Source organism: Mus caroli, chromosome 11 (genome assembly GCF_900094665.2).
Source record: "Mus caroli chromosome 11, CAROLI_EIJ_v1.1, whole genome shotgun sequence".
NCBI classification, from domain to species: Eukaryota; Metazoa; Chordata; class Mammalia; order Rodentia; family Muridae; genus Mus; species Mus caroli.
The window spans coordinates 115,325,581-115,349,637 of record NC_034580.1 but is presented as its reverse complement, the minus strand read 5'-3'; the positions used below and the strand labels follow the sequence as shown (position 1 = coordinate 115,349,637).

General features: G+C 48.0%; 1 protein-coding gene across 6 annotated transcripts in view; it reads right to left on the bottom strand.

Annotated features, from left to right (window-relative positions):
* Rnf213 (ring finger protein 213) overlaps positions 1–24,057 on the bottom strand; it is a 103,213-nt gene that overhangs the window by 36,719 nt on the left and 42,437 nt on the right. For 4 of the 6 annotated variants that reach the window (XM_029483690.1, XM_029483686.1, XM_021176343.2 and 1 more), the window contains 17 exons: positions 23,849–24,014; positions 21,953–22,170; positions 20,735–20,875; positions 20,460–20,627; positions 18,520–19,669; positions 17,773–17,966; positions 17,457–17,612; positions 11,806–15,408; positions 9,816–9,952; positions 9,378–9,473; positions 8,222–8,340; positions 6,667–6,786; positions 6,186–6,298; positions 5,664–5,814; positions 5,311–5,449; positions 2,827–3,018; positions 814–959 (listed from right to left, as the gene is read on the bottom strand). In XM_029483690.1, the coding sequence (XP_029339550.1) occupies positions 814–959; positions 2,827–3,018; positions 5,311–5,449; positions 5,664–5,814; positions 6,186–6,298; positions 6,667–6,786; positions 8,222–8,340; positions 9,378–9,473; positions 9,816–9,952; positions 11,806–15,408; positions 17,457–17,612; positions 17,773–17,966; positions 18,520–19,669; positions 20,460–20,627; positions 20,735–20,875; positions 21,953–22,170; positions 23,849–24,014 (7,009 nt within the window). The remainder of the gene's footprint in view (positions 1–813; positions 960–2,826; positions 3,019–5,310; positions 5,450–5,663; positions 5,815–6,185; positions 6,299–6,666; positions 6,787–8,221; positions 8,341–9,377; positions 9,474–9,815; positions 9,953–11,805; positions 15,409–17,456; positions 17,613–17,772; positions 17,967–18,519; positions 19,670–20,459; positions 20,628–20,734; positions 20,876–21,952; positions 22,171–23,848; positions 24,015–24,057) is intronic. The other 2 variants (XM_029483687.1, XM_029483689.1) reach the window with 1 other exon arrangement.

The window sequence follows — 24,057 nt, the reverse complement described above, 5'->3', positions numbered from 1 at the left end:
AAAACCAAAAAAAAAAAAAAAAAAAGCTACCTTATCACATGCATGTAGTATGATTTATTTTGTGCATCTGGCCCTTTAAAACATCCCCAGTTGCTGGTCAACTAGCCCTTTAAGAATTTTTAGCTATTAGAACAGCTTGTCCCTAAGATCATCAGTGTTGGTTGCCTCTTAGATTTCTGGGAACAGGATAGGCTTTTAAAAGCCAGCTGAGGCAGAGTAAAGGGGATGAGGGGCTCGCAGAGGAGAAGGCAGTTGGTACAGAAGACATTGTTAGGAGACAGATGAGCTAGGAGAGGCTGAGCTGAGCAGATAAGCTACAACAGTTGTAGTTTGGAGCTGCTGGTACTGGGAGAACTGGGAGAAGGGAGTGTTAAGCAGACTATTGGGGAACAGAGGGAGGAACAGTTGGGAGAAACCTTTGAAGGGGCTGGGCTGGAAACTGGAAGGAGGGCTGGTAGGGAGTTAAGAAAATTGGTTATTGTTTGTAAAACACACACACACACACAAACACACACACACACACACACGAACACTTCCCACCCCCACCCCGCCCCTGCCTCCCGCCCAAACCACTTTACACATGCACTCAAGTGCCACAGCACATGACAGGACAACTTGTCCAATCAGTTCTCTCCCACTACATAGGTCCTGAGGATTGAACTCAGGTTATCAGGATTGACAGCAGGTCCCTTGACTCACTGGGCCGTATTGTGGAAGAATGGTATACTGGAGACCTAAAACCTCCAAAATTGTCCTGCCTTGAACAGGTTAATTCATCTGTAGTGCCTTGAGGTGACCATTGGGTAGCCTTACCCTCAGTGTCTGTGATATACTGAGCCTGCACCCAGAGCTCCTCCAGGTAGTCCCTGATCCTCCAGCTGAAAGGGACAGCATTGTAGGCATCCTTGAGCAGGTTCATGTGGCTCTGCACCAGGATGAAGGACATCTCACTGTTGGACCTGCAACAAGGCAAAGGAGAGTACAGCTGGTGAGATGGAGCTTGACTGTGGCTGCTGACACAGTGGGGGTGGGGAGGCTGTGCTGGGGATGGCTCTGTACTGGAGCACTTGCCTATGTGGATGATATACTAGGCAGCATTTCAGTACAGCAAGGGAACAAGGATAGATACACGGAGGTAGCAGGGGAGGCATGGGAGATGGTTATCAAGTCATGCTGTGCAAGCAGGAGGACCCACTTGAGTTTGGATTCCTAGCACCCCCTTTTGAAAAAATATGTGCAGTTGCACACACTTGAAATCCCAGTGCTGCAAAAGCAGATGAGGGATAATCCCTAGTCTTGGCTGTCCAGCCAATAGGTAAGCTTCAGATGAGAGAATTGCTCTCAGAAAATAAGGCGGGGAGTAGAAGAGATGGCTCAGATGTTCAGAGCATATTCTCCTCTCTCAGAAAGCCTGAGTTCAGTTCCTAGCACTCATACCACATGTAGCTCCAGCTCCAAGGATTGTTCTTACCTCTGTAAACAGCTACATAAACCACACGCTCACCTTTAAGGGAAGGTGTGGATGATGACGGAAAAGAGCCTCTTCATGCATGTGCACTTATGTGCATATGCACATAAAATTAATACATTTTAAAAATAAAACTTAGCCGGGCGTGGTGGCGCACGCCTTTAATCCCAGCACTCGGGAGGCAGAGGCAGGCGGATTTCTGAGTTCGAGGCCAGCCTGGTCTACAAAGTGAGTGCCAGGACAGCCAGGGCTACACAGAGAAACCCTGTCTCGAAAAACCAAAAAAAAATAAATAAATAAATAAAAATAAAACTTAAAAAATTAAATACAGGTCTGGAGAGATGGCTTAGTGGTTAAGAGCAGTGACTGCTCTTCCAGAGGTCCTGAGTACAATTCCCAGCAACCACATGGTGGCTCACAACCGTCTGTAATGGGATCTGATCCCTCTTCTGGTGTGTCTGAAGACAGTGTACTCACATTTAATAAATAAATAAATCTTTTTAAAAAAAGAAAAAAATTAAATACACGATATTGTAGATCATGTGGGTAGCAAGGGGTTTCTAGGTCAGGGATCCTGCTATAAAGGAACTCAAGGAAAACCCCTATCTAGAGACAAAAGAAAAAGTGGAAGCAGGAGACGAGTAAGGTATGCCAATTTTCTATGGCAGAACCAGGCCTTCTGTGCCCATTCTGCCCGTCCCCTTCTCTGACTGCCCCTATGCACAGGGGTCTGACCATAAGCTTAAAGTCTTGTCTGAACATCAACTGCACTCTGCTACTTAAATACGCACTTCCATCAGCCATTTAGCCAAGAGCTGGAGAGATGGTTTGGCAATTGTGAGTGCTTACTGCTCTTGCAGAGGACTAGAGTTCTGTTCCTGACACCCACACTGGGTTGCTCACAACTGCTTATAACTCTAGTTCTAGGGGAACTGACACCCTCTTCTAGGCTGTATAGGTACCCACACATGTTGCAACTATACACTTTTCTGTATCCGACTCTTTTATGTACAACTTAGTAGCCTGTGTCCTGGAGCCCCACAAGGTCAGGTCCTGGATGGAGACTAACACAGGAAGGCAGGCGAAGCACATACTCTGCCAAGCTCAGCATCTTGGCACAATAGACCCTAATGTCCTAAACCATCACGTGTGCTCTCAAAGTAGGCAAATAGGAAAGTAGAGAGTGACCAAAGACCTCTTAGGGGTTTGATGAGCACTGTCTACTGCTATGACCCTCCAAGCTGCACCTGGTACCCTATGGACAGTACCTGCATCTCAGTAACTTGGGGAGAGAATAAGGAGCTGCTTTGTTAAGCACTTATAAGTGACCTTCACTTATAAGCAAGGCAGTCACTTACCTTGTGTTATTCAACACAAGAGAGATGTTCAGGAACTTAACATCACTGTAAATAAACATCCAAAGATCTTGAGCCCAGGCCGGTGAATCTGGCTGGGCCAGTAGCTCCAGGTTGCCATCTCTATCAATGTGAGCTATCATGCTCGCCAGGATGGGGGTGACCACATCTTGGACCCGCTTCCAAAGGGTATGCCTGCAACAGGGACAGAGGGAACCCCCTGTGGTTAGGGTAACAATGACATGCATGGCTGCCTCCACATTCCCTTCCTGAGGTCCCCACATGAAAGCCAGAGCAAGAGCTTTCCAACATTTTCAAGAATGGGGAAAGCAACTGGAGAGATAGCTCAGTGGTTAACAGCATGCGCTACTCTTCCAGAGAACCTGACTTGAGTCAGCACACAGGGCAGCTCACAACTACCTGTAACTCTAGTTCTAAGGGAGCTGCACACGCATGCAAAACACTCAAACATAAAATTAGGGTTTTTTTTAAATTAAAAACAGAAGAAGGGGTGCTGGGGAAAGAGGGTTACAAACAGGACCACGGGAGATTAGAGGTAGAGCTAGGGGGGACCTAGTCTCACAGCTGTGACGAAATAAGCGTCAGCAAGCCGAAGGCAACAGCTTATTTTTATATATAGCTGTTTCCAAAACCAGCCATCCATTTCTACAATTAATGAAAACAATGCCCAGCCTCACTGAGAAAAAGACTTTCTGTAGCTAGCAACAAAACAAAAACCCAAAGTCGGCTTTCTCCAGGTCAGGTCAGTCAGGAAGCGCCTCCTCTGAGGCATCTGTGCTCTGCACATGTGTGCTTGAGATTGCCACCGTCACTGTGTGAATTAACAACATTTGCTGCTGATGTGCTTGGAGCTGGCATGGGAGGCAGTGGGAGAGCAGCACATTAGCAAAGCCAGGGCCTGAGTTCATCCTCTAGCCCCATGACAAGGAGATGCACATACAGAATAACTAAGCCTATAATTGACTATAAAACTGTAATAAAATAAAAGAATTATTAAGTAACCTTGGAGATTGGTATCTAGTGTTAGTATCTAATCTAGAGAATTTGAATTGAAGAGATGTATCTACTGAGAAAGAAAACAGACGCCTCAATGGACAAAGCCATTCCTTGGCTTAAGCATACCCAAGAGTGACAAGAAGAGAGAAGGACCAAGGTGTGAGGCGAAAGCTGGAAACAAGCTGGGAACAAGTGAGCTGAGGCTAGGAAAACCTCACTGCCAACAGACTGCAGACTTAGATAAACAAAGAGACTCAAAACTCAGGGTGGTGGTGAGCTCAAGCCAACCAGCACAAGACAGACAGACGGGCTCCAAGGCCTGCCATCCAGAAGACATATAAACATGTTAAAGTAGGGCAGTTGTAAGCTGTTCCTGGGACACTCTAGTGACCAGAGTGAGAGGCAGCCACTGGCAAAGCTACAGAGATGAACACTGCACTGAGAAGCCAGGCTACCAACTTGACTCCGAATCCCAAAGACCAAAGTCCAGATCAAAGGGGTGAAGAAAAAGGAGATGGAATTTATGGATTTTAAACATATTAGCAAGATAAGGAACAGCCAGAAGCAGAAATACAACTGGATTTGATATCAGGTCTTACAGATCCCTTCAAAAAATGGAAAGAAGCAAGAAAGAAGATAATGAGATAAATGAAACAGAAAAGTCCCACAGAGAGGAGCCAGCACCACCAGCTTCCAGTGCAAAAACATCAGTCATCCCCAATCAACAGAGTCAAAGGCCAATACAGATCTGCCTCCCAGATGGAATCCCTGTTGATAGTATAGAAATGAAGACACAGTCTGAGGGCGTGGGGGGCTAAGGTCCTCCAGAGACCTGTGGTACTTCAGCCCTCCCACACAGGCTCTTCAAAGCTTCTCACAAGACCAGAGGAAATAGTCAGTTTTGTAGAAAAAGAACCATAGACAATAAAGTACTCTCCTGGTGTTACCTTAAGCAATAGGTGTCATTGTCAGTTCAGGGTCACAGCCTCTGAGAGCATCACTTTCTATGTCTTATGACATATTGACAAACACTCACATCCCACAGGAATAGATAGATGAGCTTGGGGTTTCTCTGAATATTTTTATTACAGAAAAAATTTAAATAAGAGACCAGCAATGAACCACATAGCCATGATCCAGGTTCACTTAAGGCTTCAGGAGGCAAGTTACATCTCAGATTTGCTCAGGACTATAGGAAGAAACACCTGGGCACTTATCCTTGATAGAGGATTCATACCAGCTAAAGTACATCACTAAGAGTCACACCAGCAGGAATATATCACTAAGAGTCATACCAGCAAGATGAGTCCCACCAACAGGAGCCCATCACAAACAGTAATTAATACCACCAGGAGTACATCTCTAAGAATCACACTAGCAGGAGGATGTCACTAAGAGTCACACCAGGAGGAGTACACCAATGGCATCGTGCAAAGGCCTCCATACTTCTTGCTTCTTTTACCCTTGTACCTGAAGGTGCCTGCCTCCTGCAGGGCATCCTGATTCGCAGCCTCCCTGGTGACCCACTCCTTTAAACTGCGGACCTGGTTCTCTTCTTGCTTGTTTAGAAGAACATGGAGACGCATCTTAGATTCCCGCAAAAAAGAAGCTGTGAAGACAGGGCCTGTTTTGTCAGCCCATCATAGTTCTTGACACAACTTACCCAAGAGGAAACTGCTCACCCTTTGGCCAGGCAAGTTCTATAAAAGAACCTGACAGATTACCATGGATTCCAATTGCTGCTTCTGTCAAGCCCAAGAAGCCTGGAAGGGCACCCTCTCCACATTAGGTAGATGACTTAGCACTTGGAGCACAGTGCTTACCATTGCGTGTGTTATCTTCATTTAAGAGGTCAAGAAGAATGGTGACTCTTCTCATGTTGCGCGCACAGCTCTCATTCTGGTCTCTGAGCATCCCCACAGCACCCTGCACACAGCTCTGCACCAGTCTGGTGGTATCTAGGAACTGTGAACACTGAGGAAGAAAACAAGACTTCTACTGTGCCAATTCCAGTCTGGACAAAGGCCAGGGCACCCACACAAGATGGTGGTTTAGTGTGAGCAATCATGTGGCCCTGGGTGGTGGTTAAAGTTGGCAAAAGTTACAGTAAACCCCACCAGCCATAGCTCCTGATGGCTGGCTTCAGCAAGTGAAGCAAGGATACAGGGTAACTTAAGAGGGGTTGATTCCCTTACACATCCAATGTGGAAGGAGAAAAGGGCTCAGATTAACCCCACTGTCTCTTCCCCCCAATCATAAATACAGGAGTCCACTTAACTCCCAGGCAAGAGGTCAAAAATGCAGCTCAAGTGTCTCCCTTAGCTAATGGCAAAAGCTGGACTCACATCACAGCCTCCTGGGTCAGAGGCCTTTTTCATCTCCTCTGAATCTTCTACTTCCATTTGTTCCTCTGCCACTTCCTCTGACTGGTTTGTCTCTATCTCCATCTCCTCCTCTGCTAGACAAAAGGCAAGGCAGACATGTTCAAGTCAGCATGCAGGATCAAACTGTCTGAGTTTATACCCAGAGTGGGACTTGCCAGGCTTCTTGTCCCTATCTGTAGAGATGGCTCTACTGAACACATGTCTTGTAGATCAGCTCCAGCTCCAGGCTCAGGCATCCCCTAGCCTGGGCTCTAAAAGCCGGCAGAGGAATCATACTGTAGCCTGGCATGCTGTGGCATCTCAGGTAGCTCCAGCACTGCTGCACTCTGCTGAGGGTCAGGGGCTGGGACAGCAGAGTGGCTGTGCATCCAGCACTGCAGCTGGCATTCATTTCCCTCCTGTCACCTACACCATGTTCCCAGGTGACTGTCTTGTCACTCACCCTCAGGTTTGTCCTCTGGCTTGAACAACTGGCTGATGGTGACATTCTGCAGTTTGGTGACATCTGAAGCCATAATTGTTGATCTGCGGAGATCATCAATATGTACAGACCGCCATAGCCCTGTGAAGAACAAAGTCACTGGAATCTTCTATAACTTAGCTGTTGTCATCTAGTCATTTATAAACAAAACATAATCTCAACCTGGCTTTTATGTTAATTTAATTATACTCATGTGAGTGTATGTATTTGTATGTGTGCACCCATGTGCACATGTGTGGATTCAGAAGGTGATCTGTGACCGCTGGTTCTCTCTTCCCTCATGGAGAGAGCCTGGAGAATTACACTCAGATGGTCAGGTGTACCTGCTCAGCCATCTACAGGGCTAACCCAGACATTTATTTATTTATTTATTTATTTATTTATTTATTTTTTTGTTTTTTGTTTTTTCGAGACAGGGTTCTCTGTGTAGCCTTGGCTGTCCTGGAACTCACTCTGTAGACCAGGCTGGCCTTGAACTCAGAAATCCACCTGCCTCTGCCTCCCAAGTGCTGGGATTAAAGGCATGTGCCACCACGCCTGGCCTAGAATTTTTTTTAAATATTAATTAGTTTTTATGTACATGAGTATTTGACTACATATATGTTCACTACGTGTGTTCCTGTGTCCTTGTAGGTCAGAAGACATCAGATCCCCTAGAACTGCAGATATAGATGATATCTAATCCAACACATGGGTTTAGGCATCAAACCCAGGTCCTCTAGCCAGAGCTCTTAATCTCTGAATCTAACTCTCCAGCCCCCTAACCTGGATTTTTAATTGCACTACTGCTGAAAGAGTGATCAGTACCCCGAAGTCAAGGCATTTGGACATGTGAGAAAGCATAAGATATGCCAGCAAAATCAACCTAAGTACTGTTTAAGACAAAATTATCTCTTAAAAAGGGTCCATGGATGACTCTAGGCTCCCCACTCACATCTTACTGTAGCCACCACACTATAATTAGTAAAGGTGCATGAGGCACGGGTATTTCTGACTCGTGGAACACACCTGTCTCATAGCAGGAGAGAGCTGGCTAGTGATATAAAGATAACATTTCTCCCACAAAAAGTCTGTGCACAAAACCAAAGGGGAACGAAGGTAAGGCTGGTGTGTTGGTGCTGCTGGGGTGGGAAGATCTCAGAATCCCTATGCCATGGAAGGGGGGAGTCAGAGGCAGTGCTCACCTAAGGTAGACAAGGGACTGCTGAAGCCACTGTGGTATGCCCAAAGCTTGCTTGTTTGCTCGTTTGCTTTTTTGCTTTTGATAGAAGTTGTTTTGTGTAATCCAGGCTGGCTTTGAACCTGCAGCCCTCCTGCCTTAGCTTCCAGAAATTTGGGATTACGAGTATGTGCAACCACCATACACAGCTAACTGTGACTGGGTAAGAAATCAAATCGCCACTCAACATTATTGTTGGAATTCAAATTCTAATTTCAGACACGAATTCACATAAGAAATACCTCAAATACTACTTTAAAAAAAACCACAACACATTCTTCAGTGTTGTGTTCCTACCTCCATGGAACCCCACGTATGATGTACCGCTTCCCATTCTCGACAGTTTTGTGACAAAATAAACAAAGACGAAGTCTTTTGTTCCCTGTGTTTTGTTGATTTCATTGATGGCAGTATACCTGTTTAGCAAACACAAATCAGTATCATGCAAACAAACCCGTGTTGGGAGCTGGCTGGCATGTGCCCTATGAGCTGACAGGGGTCAACCTCAGTCTCCTACTCTTAGGAGCTTGAATGTAATTCACACCCTTAGGATGAAGTGGGCTCACATCCCACCCTTCCCAGAATCCTCTGCTAAGAATTAGAATTTCTTCCTGAATAGAACCCTGTGCTTTCTGGGCTTTGCTCTGCTGTGACTTGGGCTTCTGGCCTTCCTATGGATCCCTAAAGTGGGCTATCATTGTAGCACAGTGGTGGAAAACTGGTTTATTAACATGTGAGGTTCAATCCTAGGCACACACATACAAACTATATACTCACTATATACACACCAAATATATACACGCACTTACTACACTCATACCACACACACACAGTCTATCTAGTTATTGCCCTTTAACTTGCAATAAATTCATATCATACAATTGAAAACAGTGACCAAAAAGGGACTACAAGCATGTGTCAAGGACATTGCTGACAATCCTAGTAATGTTCTACTATTGATACTTCTTGTGTTTAGCAATTTTGTGCTTTCCCCCGCCTGCCTGTGTGTGTGCACGCGCGCGCGCTCGCGCTCACGTGTGTATGCGCATGAACATGTGTGTATGAGTTTTGAACTCAAAGATAAACCTCAGCTATCATTCCTTAGGAGTAGCCCTTCTTGATTTCGGTCAGAGTCTTAGCAGGCTGTGGGGCTCTCTGGTAGACTAAACTTGACAGTCACTGACCCCAAGGATCACATGGCTCTGCCTCCCCAGCACTGGTGTGTGCATCGCCACCCCCAGCTTCCACATGAGTGCTGGGACTGGACTCAGTTCTCTTGCTAGCCTCTAGAACTCTAGCTTTTTCTTTATACAGTCGTCTGGGGAAATGAAGAGAATATTCTTGTTAACGTGTTGTTCATGACATTGTGCTGCCTGATGGCAAGAGTTTTTTCTGAGGCTGTGCGTGAGTGTTGGTCCCCCATGCTGTTTCTGGACAAGCACTGAAAACATACTTGGCAGAGGCTACGAGCTGCGCGCTACGGATGCCGTCGTCGAAGTCTGCCTGGATGACTAGGATTTTACGTTTGCCTGGGTTCATTAAGCAGGAGCTGGAGGAGAAAGGGAATAGATTAGTGGGTGAGTTCCCCTTCCTGAAAAATGGATAAAGGGATTCCTTGAAGCATGGGTGAGGCCAGGGCCACATAGAAAAAACATGCAGAGAGGTAGAATTCTAAATGGCCAGCAAGGCTGCCTGAGGAGACTAAGGACCATGCTGGGAAGCTTTTATGAGAGGAATAGAGTAGTGGGTACAGGGGCAGAGCGGGACGCCTAGACACGACCCACAACAGAGTGACTCAGCCTTCCAGTTCATTAATCAGTGCTAGTTACAGCTCTGCCAACGCACCTGACAAGGGTGAGCCCTAATGAATGGAGCTAGCAGGGCACCTCACCGGACATCCTTAAGGAACGAATATTCAGTGTCATATTGCTGTAGTGACAGCACCACAGGTTTCGAGGCCAGTCCTTTCAGCTCAGATGCTAGGACATCACAGTCATTTCCAGTCAGCAGTCTGGAGAAAGTGGTGATCTGCAAAGAGGGAGATGAGCATTGACAAGAACGCAATGGGAAGGCCCATCTTCTCAAGACAGAACCGAGAAACATGAGGAGGTTGGGCCCTGCTCATCATGGGTGCACATGGCTCCAGTGTGCAGAAAGAAAACACAGGCCCAGAGTATGGACAAAGACAAGGACTGAGAGGTTAAAAGGTATCAGAGAAGAGATATGCCCTGACAGATGACTTAGTCTCCCTCCCTGCTTTGGGCCCCTCTGTAGTCTCTGGATACTTTAGGACTCACCACAAATGCCACTTCTTATAAACCAGTGGTTCCCAACCTTCCTAACGCTGCGACCCTTTAATACAGCTCCTCATATTGTGGTGACTCCCAACTATAAAAGTTTTTTTGTTGATACTTCATAATTATAATTTTGATTCTGTTACAAATCGGATACATGACCCCTGTGAAAGGGGCTGAGGCCCACAAGTTGACATGGTGTCGGCCATTGTTCTCTCTTGCCTGTCACTTCATTCTCAATGAATCACACTCAGCACCACAGACTCCAATATCCTGAGGGTGTGCTGACCCCTGTAACTCCAGTTCTTACCCATTGCTCTGACCTCTGAGCTTCCAATTCCCTCATTTCCAATCCTACCACCCCCAAACCTGATCCTCGTTCCTAAACTTTCAGTGTTGCTGACCAGAGCCCACAGGCAGTTAGGAGGGAACCAGTGAGCGCCCTGTCCTCAGACACCTCTATCCTGCTACACCTCCATGAAGCCAGTAATTAGCCTGTGCATCCGACCATTTCTTTCTCATGTGTGTATAGGATGCTGTGCCTGCATGCATGTGTGTGGGTGGGGTGGGGTGCTTTGGTGCATGTGTCTGTGTAAGGTGCTGTGCCTGCATGTGTGTGTGGGTGCTGTGCTGCATGTTGGGGGGGGGTGCTGTGCCTGCAGGCTACAGAGGTCAAAAGAAAGCATTGAACCCCCTGGAAGTAGTGTTACAGCTGGTTGGGAGCTGCTATGTGGTTTCTGGGAATTAAACCCAGGTCCTTTGAAATACTAGCCAGTGCTCCTACCCGTTAAGCCATTTTTCCACCCCTAAACATTCCTTTCAGTTGTTTTGTTGTTGTTGTTGTTGTTGTTGTTGTTGGGCAAGGTAGCCTTGGCTGTCCTGAAATTCACTCTGTAGACCAGGCTTGGAACTCAGAGATCCGCCTGCCTCTGCCTTCTGAGTGCTAGGATTAAAGGTGTGCGCCACCACATGGACTTGCAGTTGTTTCTTGATGTGAGTCATCTGCCTTTCTGCTCTGGCTATACTGACCCTGAAGCCTTCTAACTGGTCTGTTTCCACGGCAGCCTTCTATCTCATTGCTGTCCCCCTGCCAAGGCCCTTCTAGACATTCTCCTCTGCAGATGTCCCTCTAGGCAGGAAGGATCAGGTTCCTTACTGGGCCACTGAGGCCCTCCAGGAGATCGTTCCAACCATCTCAACCTCAGGGCATAAAACTCACAGCTTTGGACCTCAAGTTCTCCCAGTGACTGCTCCCTGAGATGCTCACAGCCCACTGCCCTCCTCCTTGCATTGGTACCTTGTAAAGAAACTCTGATATCCCCTTCTTTCCACCCATCTCTTGCATAACAGGCTTCCTATGTCCCTGTTCCTCCTGCTAAAATGCTGCCTTTCTAAGCTACACACACACACTGGCTTACAATGAGAACTGTGCAGAGCTGGGCACACTGAGGAGCCCAGTCTCCACATAGCTATACTACCTGTAAGTCACCCCTGCATGCTGGCTTAAATACAGCTTGAGTTTCTGACCCTAGGAGCCTAGGCTCTCAGGTGACAGAACACAGGGAGAGGCTGTGGGAAAGCGGTCACCTCTGTGAAGACAGCCCAGCATTCATGATGGGTCATGCACAGGTCGGCCTGGAGGAAATCTACAAAAGAGTTGTGCTGCTGGGCGTAGTAATATTCCTGTGACAGCTGCTTTGCAGTAAACGAGCCTAATGAGGAACCGCTCAGCCGGACCACAGCGTCTGGTGTTGCACAATCCAGCAGGATGGACCTGGCCTCTTCAGACACCTTTCGGTACAGCTCCTCCGTCAGATCCCTACAGCCCTGCCTCTCTACAGCCTGCAGCACCACAGAGGCACAGGCATCAGAATGGTAGCCAATGAAGACATCTGCAGGACTGTACTTGTGTCTGGCAATGAACTGGTCTGCTTTTACATCTGCGAACTCGTGTGCCCACTGCTGTAGCTCCTGCACGATGCTCTTCTGCCATGGCTGCAGCACAGTGTTCATGTCCAGGTAGTGCTTCTCCAGACGGTTGATGAGGGGCACAGGGAACTGCTTGTACACCACATCCTTCTCCTCGATGACGATGAGGCGGAAGGCAGTGTGCACTCGACATTTGACTCGGTGGGTACCTAGTCCAAGGTCCACGTACTTCTGACCCCCAAGGTAGACATAGTACTGGTTGAGAGCATCATACAGGCTCTCATAGAGATTCTGCAGGTTCAGCAGCACCACCATCTTCCCAGTCTCCATGCAAATCTTCACCCGGTTAATGTTCCTGCAGATCTGGGTGTATTCCTGGTCCTGGGGAAAGCTGGAGCCAAAAATGATCTCTGGTTGCTGACCCTCAAAGAATGTCTGCTGTAGGATTTGCAGTGCCACATAGTTTCTGGTCAGCACGAGCAAGTAACGGGACTCAGTGTCGTCCAGGCCCTTGCTGGACGCCTGCGGGCCAGGGTAAATGTTCTGCTTGATCAGCTCCACAGTGCTGACTTCCTCCTTGTACCTGGCCTCCGGGAGACTAGCTGTAAAGATGCTCAGAGCCTGGATGTTGTCTTTACCACTGAAGTTCCTAAGGACAGCATGCGTGATGTCTCGTGGGGAAAGCCCCCTTTTAGAAGCTTTGGCTTTGGCAAAGACCATCTTGATGAGGCTGTAATAGTCACGAAGCCCAAAGAACTCCTTATCCTGCTTCTGACACACTGTTTCATAGGCCTTGGCAAAGGGTGCAAAATACCCACGGATTTTATCCTGCACCAGCCTGTCTGAAGAGCAGATCCCCTCAGCACTCTCTATGAGCTCTTTCTCGTTGGGACTGCCGCGGGACACAAAGATGCCTCGGTTCATCTTGGCAGGATCTAGAGCCCAGTTGGAAATGCCAACAAAGCCAACTTTTTTGTATGGGGCAGGATCATCTTCAATGCACCCATCTTCCAGCAGGGGGTGCAGAGTCTTCAGGGGCATTTTGGGTGAGTCTTCAGCCAGCCCAACCTCATCCAGCACCACCACTGAGACATACTGCTCCAGGTCCTTACCCTGCTGGAACCGAGCGCACTGCTTGAAGGTGCTGATGATACCTTGGGGGGTGGAGTGGGGGCTGCACTGGAATGACACCAAGTGGACCTGTTTCAGGCAGCGAAAGAGCTTAGAGAAGGCAGCCTGTCCTTGCATGGCATCTGCCACAATGATTTTGGCAAGGGATTTGGAGCTGCCGGGCTTCCCCACTAGGAAAAGGGGAATCTTAAGCTCAATGCAGATTACCATCATGAAGACATTCTCCTTCAAAGCCAAGTTCCTGGCTATGTTGGTCCTTATGGGTGCCCCCTTCAGAAAAAGATCCTGTACATGCGTGATCTCATCCAGGATGGCCCTGCTGCTATTGTATGGTTTGGGAAAGCACCTGGCAATGGCAGTGCGGTAGGATGCTTTCTCTTCTAAAGAGGCATGGTAGCATACCCCAATGGCCATCACCAGGGACCAGAGAACAGGATCTCTCTCAAAAGTATGTGTGCCGTCACTGGATTCATGGAGAAAGTTGTTGAGCTCCTTTAAGAGCATATCACTATGGTCCCGAAACCACCGGAAAACTTTGACACAGCGCTCCACGTCCCGGAGGCTGACGAAACCACATTCATTCTCCCTCTTCCTCATGAACATCTGAGAGGCAGAGAGCACATTTGCAATCACACAAGTCTCACTTGGATTCACAGAGACGGAGTCCACCAGTCTCTGTACGATCTGCTGGATGTAGAGCTTTTCCGCAGAGTCATTCAGCTGCCCAAAGTCCCATACCAAAGGAATGAGGCTTGGAGGCAGAGCATGAACACGATAGACCAGCTGCCGCAGAGGGATGGAGCCCAGCCTGTCTGCAGTCTCCTCTGCACTCACTCTGTATCCCAAACCTGCTGACTCCAGGCGGATGATCATCTCCTGGGAGTGCTTCCGATATGGGTTGCAGGCAGCAATGATATGCAGGCCAGAGTCCTCATGTAGGTGCTCACCATCCACTGTTCGATCACACAAGACCTCTTTGATACAGCTTACAGCTTCTGTTGTGTTGGCTTCATCAAAGAACAAGATGGTATCCAGCTTGTGCTGGGCCTTATTGGAGAAGGCTGTTCTCTCAGCCTCCTTGACCTTGGAGTAGATCATGGATGGTGTTGTCCCTCCATGGACCTTCACTAACTTCATCGTTTCTGCCTCCACACTACCACGCCTGAGGTCGCTAAGAAATTTGATGAGCCTGGTTTTCCCACAGCCTGTCTCTCCCATGATGATAACAGGGATCCCACATCGGAACCGCATTTCAATGGCCAGGATCTTAAGCATATTGTCTGTGGTAAGTTCATATGTTTCATCAGGATCAATAGGCCACTCAATACCTAGTGCCAGGCAGAGTCTTTCAAGTTTCTCATATCTGGGCAAGTTATCAAAGTCAATGTTGAAGGGCACTCTCTGAAGCCTCAGCCCATCAAACAGTTCTTTGGTCATGACGTCTTTTTTGATGACCTTACCATTTGAGGGATTGATGGCGTCAACATATCCATTGTTATTGGTCTCCAAGTGAAAACCTATGAATGTCATGGTCATGTGGTCACCATTGAAGAAAACATATGGATGGGGCTCTGACTCCCACCTCTTTCGAAGAGAGAAGGGAGCTAGGTCTTCTTCAACAACTTCGCCAATGGTGACTGACTGCCTACCTGGGCTTTGGTCTGAAGTGTGAAGAGTCGGAGTAGCAAAATCCCTGGCCATTAAGATCATGAAGGTCACCACAAAGTTCTTGAAGCCCCGAAGTGTGTCTCCAGTAAAAGCTGAATTGCAAAAGATAGACGCCTCACAGTCTTTGAGCTGACAGTTCAGAAACCAAGCAAAGTTCCGAAGCTCTGACCAGGAAGGGTTTATGAGGCCACAGTAAATGAGGAAGTGCTGCAGGCACTCCTCAGGAGAGCCTTCCACAGAGCCTTTTGCATACTGAAATGTGTCCAGGTTCTGCTGCTGATGGAACCGTTTTAAATACTGGAAAGGTCGTTGGAAAGCTTCACTGCAGAACTCCATTGGGTCCATGGCAGGGTCTGTGTGGCTCCTCTCTGGAGTCAGCTCCATGTCTATCACTTCCTTGGGAGGACGGCAGGTGACTTTGGGGAAAAGATCAAGAAACTTGAACAGGGGTTCACGTGCATTCTGCAAAAAGGAATCACAGATAAAAAGATTATCACTGAATTCCCTAACCGCTGTCTTTCTGTCTTAACTCTCCACACAGTCTGCACTGAACTTAATTTGTCCCCATGGACTGGAAACTTTTGCCTGCTAAGGGTTTAGAGAACTAAATTAGAAGACACATCCCTAACAAAAATGCATTTTCTAACACAATCAAGGGCTTGTGTCTTCACTATGCATATACACCTGTGAGTATGTATGAGCTCCAAACTTCTTCAAGTACCAAGTTCCTCTTCAGGTCCAAGAGGAACTCATCGCCTCTGGTGCCTGAGGTTATAGAGGTTATAGAACTAATACGCCTTCCCTGCACACTTGGATACCAACAAGAAAAGTCTCCTTAATATAGGTGTGTGCCAGGCTCTGCATTTACTAACATCTACGCACCTTAGGCTTATACATTCCACATATGCTGTTATCTTTTTTATTTTGTTTTGGAGACAGGGTTTCTCTGTGTAGCCCTGGCTGTCTGGAACTCACTTTGTAGACCAGGCTGGCCTCGAACTCAGAAATCCACCTGCCTCTGCCTCCCAAGTGCTGGGATTAAAGGCATGTGCCACCACACCCGGATATGCTGTTATCTTTGATGTCTTTCAGGTTCCGGCCCCAGGTTGCACTTTGAACAATTTGAACAGAGATGATCAGGTGTACAGATACACATCAGTGTTGCTCTTTGTGAATACTTGTTACCCAGGGTCATCTTGCCAACCTGGCAGATTTGTACTTTTCACAGTAAAGAGCATAGGAGACTTAATGGCAGACCAGGACCCTGTGCTACCCCCATGAGCCTCATGTTTTTTGGTAAGGGGATGGACCTAAGAACCAGTTGTAAGTTAAGGTTGTCTCCTTCTGTTATGGGACTGGAGCCTAACTAGAGGTCAGTCTCAATAACTAAGCTCTCAGTAACCCCGTAGCTTTAAGCAGGCACAGAATTTTCTTTCCTCCCGGTTCTATTTCTAACAAACCTGGTCAGGACACTAATCTTCCAGTCATATCGGAGGCAGGACTCCTATAGCTAAATTTTACTTGTATAACTTAATATTTCATAAGCAAGTTTATGAAGAAATCTTTTATATTATTAAGTTTACTTCAAGTTTATCCTGAATCAGTGAGACCAGCAGCTCTTAACAAAGTTCTCAGCTGCAAGCCTGAGAAACAAGCTCAGCGACCTCTGCGCCACAGCGTCTGTGTGCTGATCCTGAGCAAACACTTCCCAGAAGATTTCGCCTCAGTGCCGCTAGTCTCTTCTCAGTCAGAGGTAATTTCTCAGCCCCAGCTGACCAACATGAATTATCCAAGACAAGCAAAGGTTTCAACTTAGTGTTCCGGTCTCTCGTTAATGCTTCACTGCCAGCTAACCAGAACCACAGCTGCTTAATTCAAAACCTCACTCAAATGGCCCTGATATGGGTCTTTACTTCCTCTGAACTTCACAAGCCAGGCCTCTCTGCTCTGTGTTGTTCTCCCTAAAAGACTGCACTGAGGTCTGATGGCTCAGAGCTCAAATGTCACCATAATTCTCCCCAAAAGACATGGTTAGATCTATCTCAGCACTATCCCATGACCCTGGTATCACTTTCTATTGCTGTGATAAAACACCATGACCAAAAGCTACGTGGAGAGGAAAGGGTTTAGTTCACCTTACAACTCACATGTTCCACTGTCTGTCTGAGAAAAGTTAGGGCATGAACTCAAGACAGGAAGCTGGAGGCAGGAACTAAAGCAGAAGCCAGGAAGGACCACCACCTTACTGGTCTGCTCACCATGGTTTGCTCAGCCTGCTTTCTTCCAGAACCACAGTCCTACCAGTGACACTGTCCCCTGATGAGGACTGGGCCCAGGAAATGCCCTACAAACTTGCCTACAGGCAGTCTCATAGAGGGCTTTCCTTGATTGTGGTGCCCCCTTCTCAGATATCTCAAGCTTGCATTGGGTTGGCATAAATAAATAAATAAATAGTGTGGGATAGGAGTGCTTAACCCCCACCAAACCTCTGTGTTTTTCTTGATACACACCAGTTTAGAAGACCTCTTTGGCTGTACCGAGAGCCCTTGTGGGATTTCAACAAGGTATAAATGACCTGGGCTCCGACGCCATATTTTCCCATTGATATCCATCAGGTACTGCAGAATGAGGAGTTTGAAAAGAAAAATAGGAATTCCAGTCTGAACCTAAAGAAGGAAACACATGGGCTTATCAGTAGGACAGTAGCCACTGCTGTTCACCCTGCAGAGCTGCTTGTTTGCCCCTTGACAGGATGCATGCGTAGGGAGGAGTCAGAATCGGAGAGCAGTGCCTTCCTCCTGTGGGTGGCGGTGCCAGGACACTTACTGAAGTGCTGACATCAATGTGGAATATAACCGGCATCTTCTGATAGTTCTCCTTCAAGAACGGCAGGAGGGCACTTAGGACTTGGTTCTCATCTAGATGAGGCTCTGTCAATCGAATAATTTTTAAAGGGACCGTCTCGTCATGTAGCTTTGCTTTTAGTTTTTTATGCAATGTGTTCACGTAGAGAGACTTTCCTACAATATGAACATACAAAAATTAGGCCCCAAATCTACAGACCAAGATGAAGAGAATATAGAGATATTTTAGAAGCGATTCTGATTCAAGCCAGATGCCGTGCACCGCCACTGCTTAGCAGCTTCATTAACCATGGATCTTCAGGTTCCCTGTCCACCATCCACTGACCAACTTTGCCCTTTTCCTGGCTACTGATGGCGCAAGTCAGCGATGGCCAAAGGTAGAGTGTGGGGAACCAAATTCTCCCAACAGAAAAGGGTGGTTCAAGGAAGAGAGGACAGGATGGAAGGAAACAAACAGCAACCGAAGCATGGTCAGGGTTTTTTCTCAACCACAACCAGCACTGATGCCAGAAGCCAGCAGCACTCCCAGAGGAAAGAAACTGCAACAAAGTCTGAAGGAGGTGGTCAGGAACTGTGAGAGGACAGAGTTCTCAGTGGCTTACAGCTAAGGAAGAGACAAACCCCTGAAGAAGGGCTTCATCAGAGTCACCCCTGCTAGAGAAGGAAGTGTCAGTGGGCAGTATCTGGGAGAAGGGACCTCTTTCATTACCAACGCCAGCTCTTTCAGAGGTCACGATGCCAACACACAGCCCGTCTCTGAATACAGTTGCTGCTGACAGGAGCCGCTTCGGGACCTGATAATGGCTCTGCAGGTAAGCTTGGATGTTCGGGAGCGGGGCCTGGGGCACCAGGGGCACTTTGTACTGGCTGAAGGTGGAGGGGATATAGCAGTGCTCCCGGGCAGCATCACAGAGTATCACCAACTGGTAGTCTTCACGGTGCGCATGTGTGCACAGGCTCTGGAAGAACTCCTCTGCCTGGCAGCCCACTTCATAGCTCAGCTGGTCTGCAAACAGCAAGCTGTAGACCTTGTGCCCCTGGGAGCCTGAAGTGAGGCAGCGCCGCAGGAGTAGTTCCACTTCCTCAATTGTGGTCGCTGGGGTGCAGAGCAACACCTCATCAAAGGTGGGCAGGGGCTGCCTGGGGGCCTGCATGTAGATGGCCAGTGCAGCTGGCAACACCTCAGAGTGGCCACACAAGATCAGGTTAGGCTGGCCAGCCTGCAGGCCTTTGGGGAGTGGCCGCTCCACAGGAGTGCCACCCAGCATGGCCAGATGAGCAAGGCATCTACCCAGGGCATCCAGGTCCAGACAGCGTGGCAGGAAGGCACTCATGCACACGAGGGATTGCATCATAATAGCCTGAAGCTTGCCCATTAGGCTGGGCTCAGAAAGCAGCTGCTGGGGCAACTTTTTCATAACCTCCCGCAGGCAGTATCTGTCAGCCTTGCTTTCACAGGCACTGGTAGCTTGTACGAGGTCCTGGACAGTGCATTTGCCTTTAATGAAGGACAGCATCATGAGGGCAGCTTCACTAGGTCTGGGTTTCCTGAGCTCGCTGCTTAGGTAGACCAGCTGCTCAGCTGTGTAGAAGTTGAGGTAAAAATGTTCAGCTCTCTTCTGGGCGACCACTGTTTTCCAGTCTTCTAGGAAGTCCTCCATCTGCCTGCAGAGGGCTCCCAGGAGCTGGATGACATCTCCCCTCTCTGTCAGCTGGCTCAGCAGCTCTAAGCCAAAGTTCATGAAGATGCCCCCGTCAGGGCAACAGTAGACCTTAGCAGTCCAAGTCCTGAACAGCATGTTGCCCGCGCAGTGCAGTTTTATGAAGACATGTACAAGCCGCTGCATGTTGCTGAAGACCTGGGGGAAAGGGAACCATGAGGCCAAAGCACACGCCTGCGGGGAAGACACACTACCCTACACACACCTGCCTGCTATTAAGCCGTTGGAGTGGTAAAGGGCTTAGGCTAGCTCACTTTTCACAGAAATCTGCCTAATAGTCATCACACCACAGCCTCTCTATAGTTATTCGATCGGCTTAACAAGGAGCACCCATCGCCTTTTTTCCTTTTTCTTTTTCTCTTTTTGGTTTTTTTGAGACAGGGTCTCAGTACGTATCCCTAGATATCCTAGAATTCACTAGGGAACCAGACTGGCCTTGAACTTATAAAGATTCCCCCTGCCTCTGCCTCTCAAATGCTGAGACTAAAGATGTGTGCCACCATGTCCAGGGAAAGACAAAGGATGTCAATGTAAAGACTGTATGGGTATGTGTGTGTTTGTATGTAAAGGCATGGTCTCGTATTTCCAGACTGGCCTCAAATTCAAGACCCTCCTACCTCAACAGGAGTATGGAGGCAGTGAGGTGATTGTTTCTGTCTAAGAATATCTGTTGGTCATCTCTTTTCCACAGCTGGTCACAGTTCCTCCTGAGGCTCCTGAGGAGGACCTGCTGCTCATAGGGTCTACCCTACTTCAGATATGTCTCTGGCGTTGTGAAAGGGGTACCGTGCATCCTGCAGACCCATGGCAGAGCAATGTTGACCAAAAGCCTACACAGACCCTTTCCATAGCTCAGTAACAAAAGTGACCGGCCTAGCTTGAAGCCAAAGTGGCCCCTGTGGGCAGCAGCACAAACCTATCTGCTCACCTCTGAGAACTTCTCCACTTCTGTATTGCTGTTGTGGTCTTTCTTTCCAGACATGAGCATCAGCTTATTTAAAAGTTCCTTCAGTTCCTCTGTGGAGTAGGTGCGCAATGCCTCGGGGTAACCATGGCCATCAGGGAGGAGGAGGCGGAGAACAGTGTCTGGGGAAATCTGGGGGGCAGCACACATTTATAAGTTAGTTCCTGCACAGAGTCCCATAACTTTATAGCAAGACCACAGGGCCATACAAAACTGCACCAGGACTTTGGGAGGCTCACCTTCTGGCCATCTTTGGGTGCCTCAATAACATAGACGCCCCTGCTGTTGATTGCTGTGGCAAGGGACAGAGATGAGAGCTCCACAGATCCATGGCTTTCCTTCACTGTCTTCAGCCACTCCAAATTTCTGGCAGAATCTTTCTATGGGGACAGAAGCAGAGAACCGGCTGGAGTGAGTAGACATGTCCTCACTGGCACTCAGCTGCCCCCCACCCCCACCCTGTTGGCATCACACATGAAGTGTCTGTCTATGCCCCACCCCCAGCACACATGCAGTGTCTGTGCTTGGGCGTGTCCCTTGGGGCTCTGTCGTGCAGCATCTTCACCAGTCAGGCTTCCACTGCTCCAGAAGCCCTAGATGGCAGGTGTAGGGCGTTAGAGCATCTGGGTTTATTAGTGATGAGAGAGAAACAGCCACATATGCACTGCACAGCTCACCACACAAGAGAGAAATAACAGAACGAGCGTTAGGGAGCCTCAAGCTTTGCTGTTTCTTCTTCTTTTTGAAAATTTCTTACTTTGAGCAAGACATATAACTTTAATCCTAGCACTTGGGAGATAGAGGCAGGACAATCTTTGTGAGTTAGAAGCCAGCAAGTTTTCAAATAGATCTTCCTGCCTCTGCCACATTAAAAAGTGTGTGCCACCATACCCGACTTATTTCATTTTGTGTGCATGAGCATTTGCCTTATATATGCATGTGCATCATGTGTGTGCCTGGTTCATATATGCATGTGCATCATGTGTGTGCCTGGTGACATGAGAGGCGAGAAGAGGGTGTTGTATCCCCTGGTACTGGAGTAATGCAAGGTTGTGAGCCACCATGTGGGTGCTGGGAACCAAACCTGGGTCCTCTGCAAAAGCCGCAGGGGCTGACCCATTCTTAAGCCTGAGTTGTAGTTTCTTAATGGGTATGTTTACAATTTCTGAGGATGACCAGTGGAGAAAGGAAAGTTGCGTTATGGGCTGTCATTTGCATGTGAGCTTTTCATAGGCAAGAGTTCAGCATGGTCCTTCCAGCCATCCTTCCCTGAGGCAGAGACCCAACATGCCATTTTGTATATGACTTCCTGACTCAAGAGAGAGCACACATTCCCACGCACAATGGGGCTCTGCCATGAAGCAGGTATAGCAGTGGCAGCCTTGCCAAAGCCCTTGGGGTCTGTAATAGTAGTCAGCTATTACACTTAATCTGCCTTGGGTCCTGAGGAGACTTACCAGCTTATCGGGAAGGTGCTGGTCATTGTCTAGGGCCCTCCAGAGTTCCTGTAGATGATTCATGAAGTCAGAGAAATTTGTTCTTTCATCCATCTTGTACAGCAGAGAAGCATAGCCCTGCACGGCATCGTGGAAACAGGCCACCCGGTCCACATCAATGTCATTCTCTCCCGCTGAGATGGAGGCCAAGTCCACAAACACCTTGAGTTCGTTGATGTCTTGAGAGGAGAGAGATCAGCATACAACCAGCTGAGTTTGGGGCAGTAATTGTAAGTGAAGCTATAACCGGACACCAAGGCCTTGGTTTGACCCACGTCCTGCTTTTGCTAAGAACACTGACCATATATTGAATCTGTTGACTGACTGCTTATCTTTATCAGGCAACACATCTCAGGCATTAGACTAGGCTTGTATTGCACAGTATAGTCTTGACTATGTAACATCACTTAAACATAGAGACCAAGGCTCAGATGATAAAGAATATACTGACAATGAGAAAAACTGAGATGACTCTCCACAGGCTTTTGATCCAATTAACAGCTACGCATCAGGGTGGAACCAAAGCCCACAGAAGGAAGCAACATAGTGAGCGTTGGAGCCAGTGCAGCCGCCATGGCAGCAGGAGGCATGCCTTCCACCCACAGGTCCCAGGGTATAACAATCTGCCGCTTGCCCTCTTCCCACCTCCTCTCCACCTCTCACTTCCCCACCCCGCCTCTGCTCTTTCTAATCTAGATAACAAGCTACCAAGCTGTCTGCTGGATAAAGCCTTCATGAGGGTGTTATAAAAAACACCCTGTGTAGACAAGAGCTGTCCTGTCTTCTGGAGGAGAAGGATAAGTGGGGAGGAGAGCTGGAGAGATGGCTCAGTGGTTAAAGCACCGGCTGCTCTTCCAGAAGACCCAGGTTCAGTTCCCAGCACCCACATGGCAACTTACAACTATAACTCCTGCTCAAAGGGATCTGACACCTTCTTCTGGCCTTCCTGAGTAGCAGGCATGTGAGGGTACATAGACACACGAAAAATACCCATACACATAAAAAATAAATAAAATTATTTAATCGAGGGCTGCAGAGATGGCTCAGTGGCTAAGTGCTGACTGAGCCAGCACTGTTCTTCCAAAGGTCCTGAGTTCAATTCCCAGCATCCACATGATGGCTCACAGCCAGCTGTAATGGGATTAGATTCCCTCTTCTGGTGTGTCTGAAGACAGCTATGATGTACTCATATAATTAATATAAATAAATATTTTTAAAAAGTAATTTAATTGAAAAATGAAAAGCTGGTTACCAGGCGGTGGTGGTGCACACCTTTAATCTCAGCACTCAGGAGGCAGAAGCAGGTGGATCTCTTGTGAGTTTGAGGCAAGCCTGGTCTACAGAGCGAGTTTCAGAATAACCAGAGCTACACAGACCCTTTCTCACAACAACAACAACAATGACGACAAAAAGACTGAAGAGATGGCTCAGTGGTTAAGAGTACTTGTTAGTCTTGGAGGGGACCCAAGTTAAGTTCCCAGCACCCACACAGGAGCTTTCAACCAATGGTAACCTCAGTTTCAGGGGATCTGACACCCTCTCGACCTCCACTGGCACCAGACACAGATGTGGCACGCATATATACATACATACATACATACATACATACATACGTACATGAAATCACTGTTACACACAAAATACTAAAATTAAAAGGCTAAAGGAGGTGGGTTTTTTAAGGAAAGAAAAAGGCCTTCAGCTATTCACAGCAAGCAGGGAGTGACAAAGAAGCAGAGACACCGTCTGAGTAAAACATGCCCCCAGTCAACGGGACACGCACTGCCAGCAGCTGTCCAGCTGATGCCGCTGGCAGGACCCAGGCAAGCCCATGCACGGGCTGGCCAGAGCTGGCCATACCTTCCAGGGCCTCGTGCAGCCAGCCAACAAGCTCTGTCTGCCGGGCGAGCTCCTCCAAGCAGCGCTGGCGAGGCTCACTGATGTCCTGAAGCAGCTGTTTGGCCTTGATGAACTGTGGGCTGATCTGGTCCAGTTTCTCATTACCAAAGTCCTCAAAGGAATCCGCCTGGAACATGAAGTTTAGCTTGTACTGCCCTGGTGAGCCATGG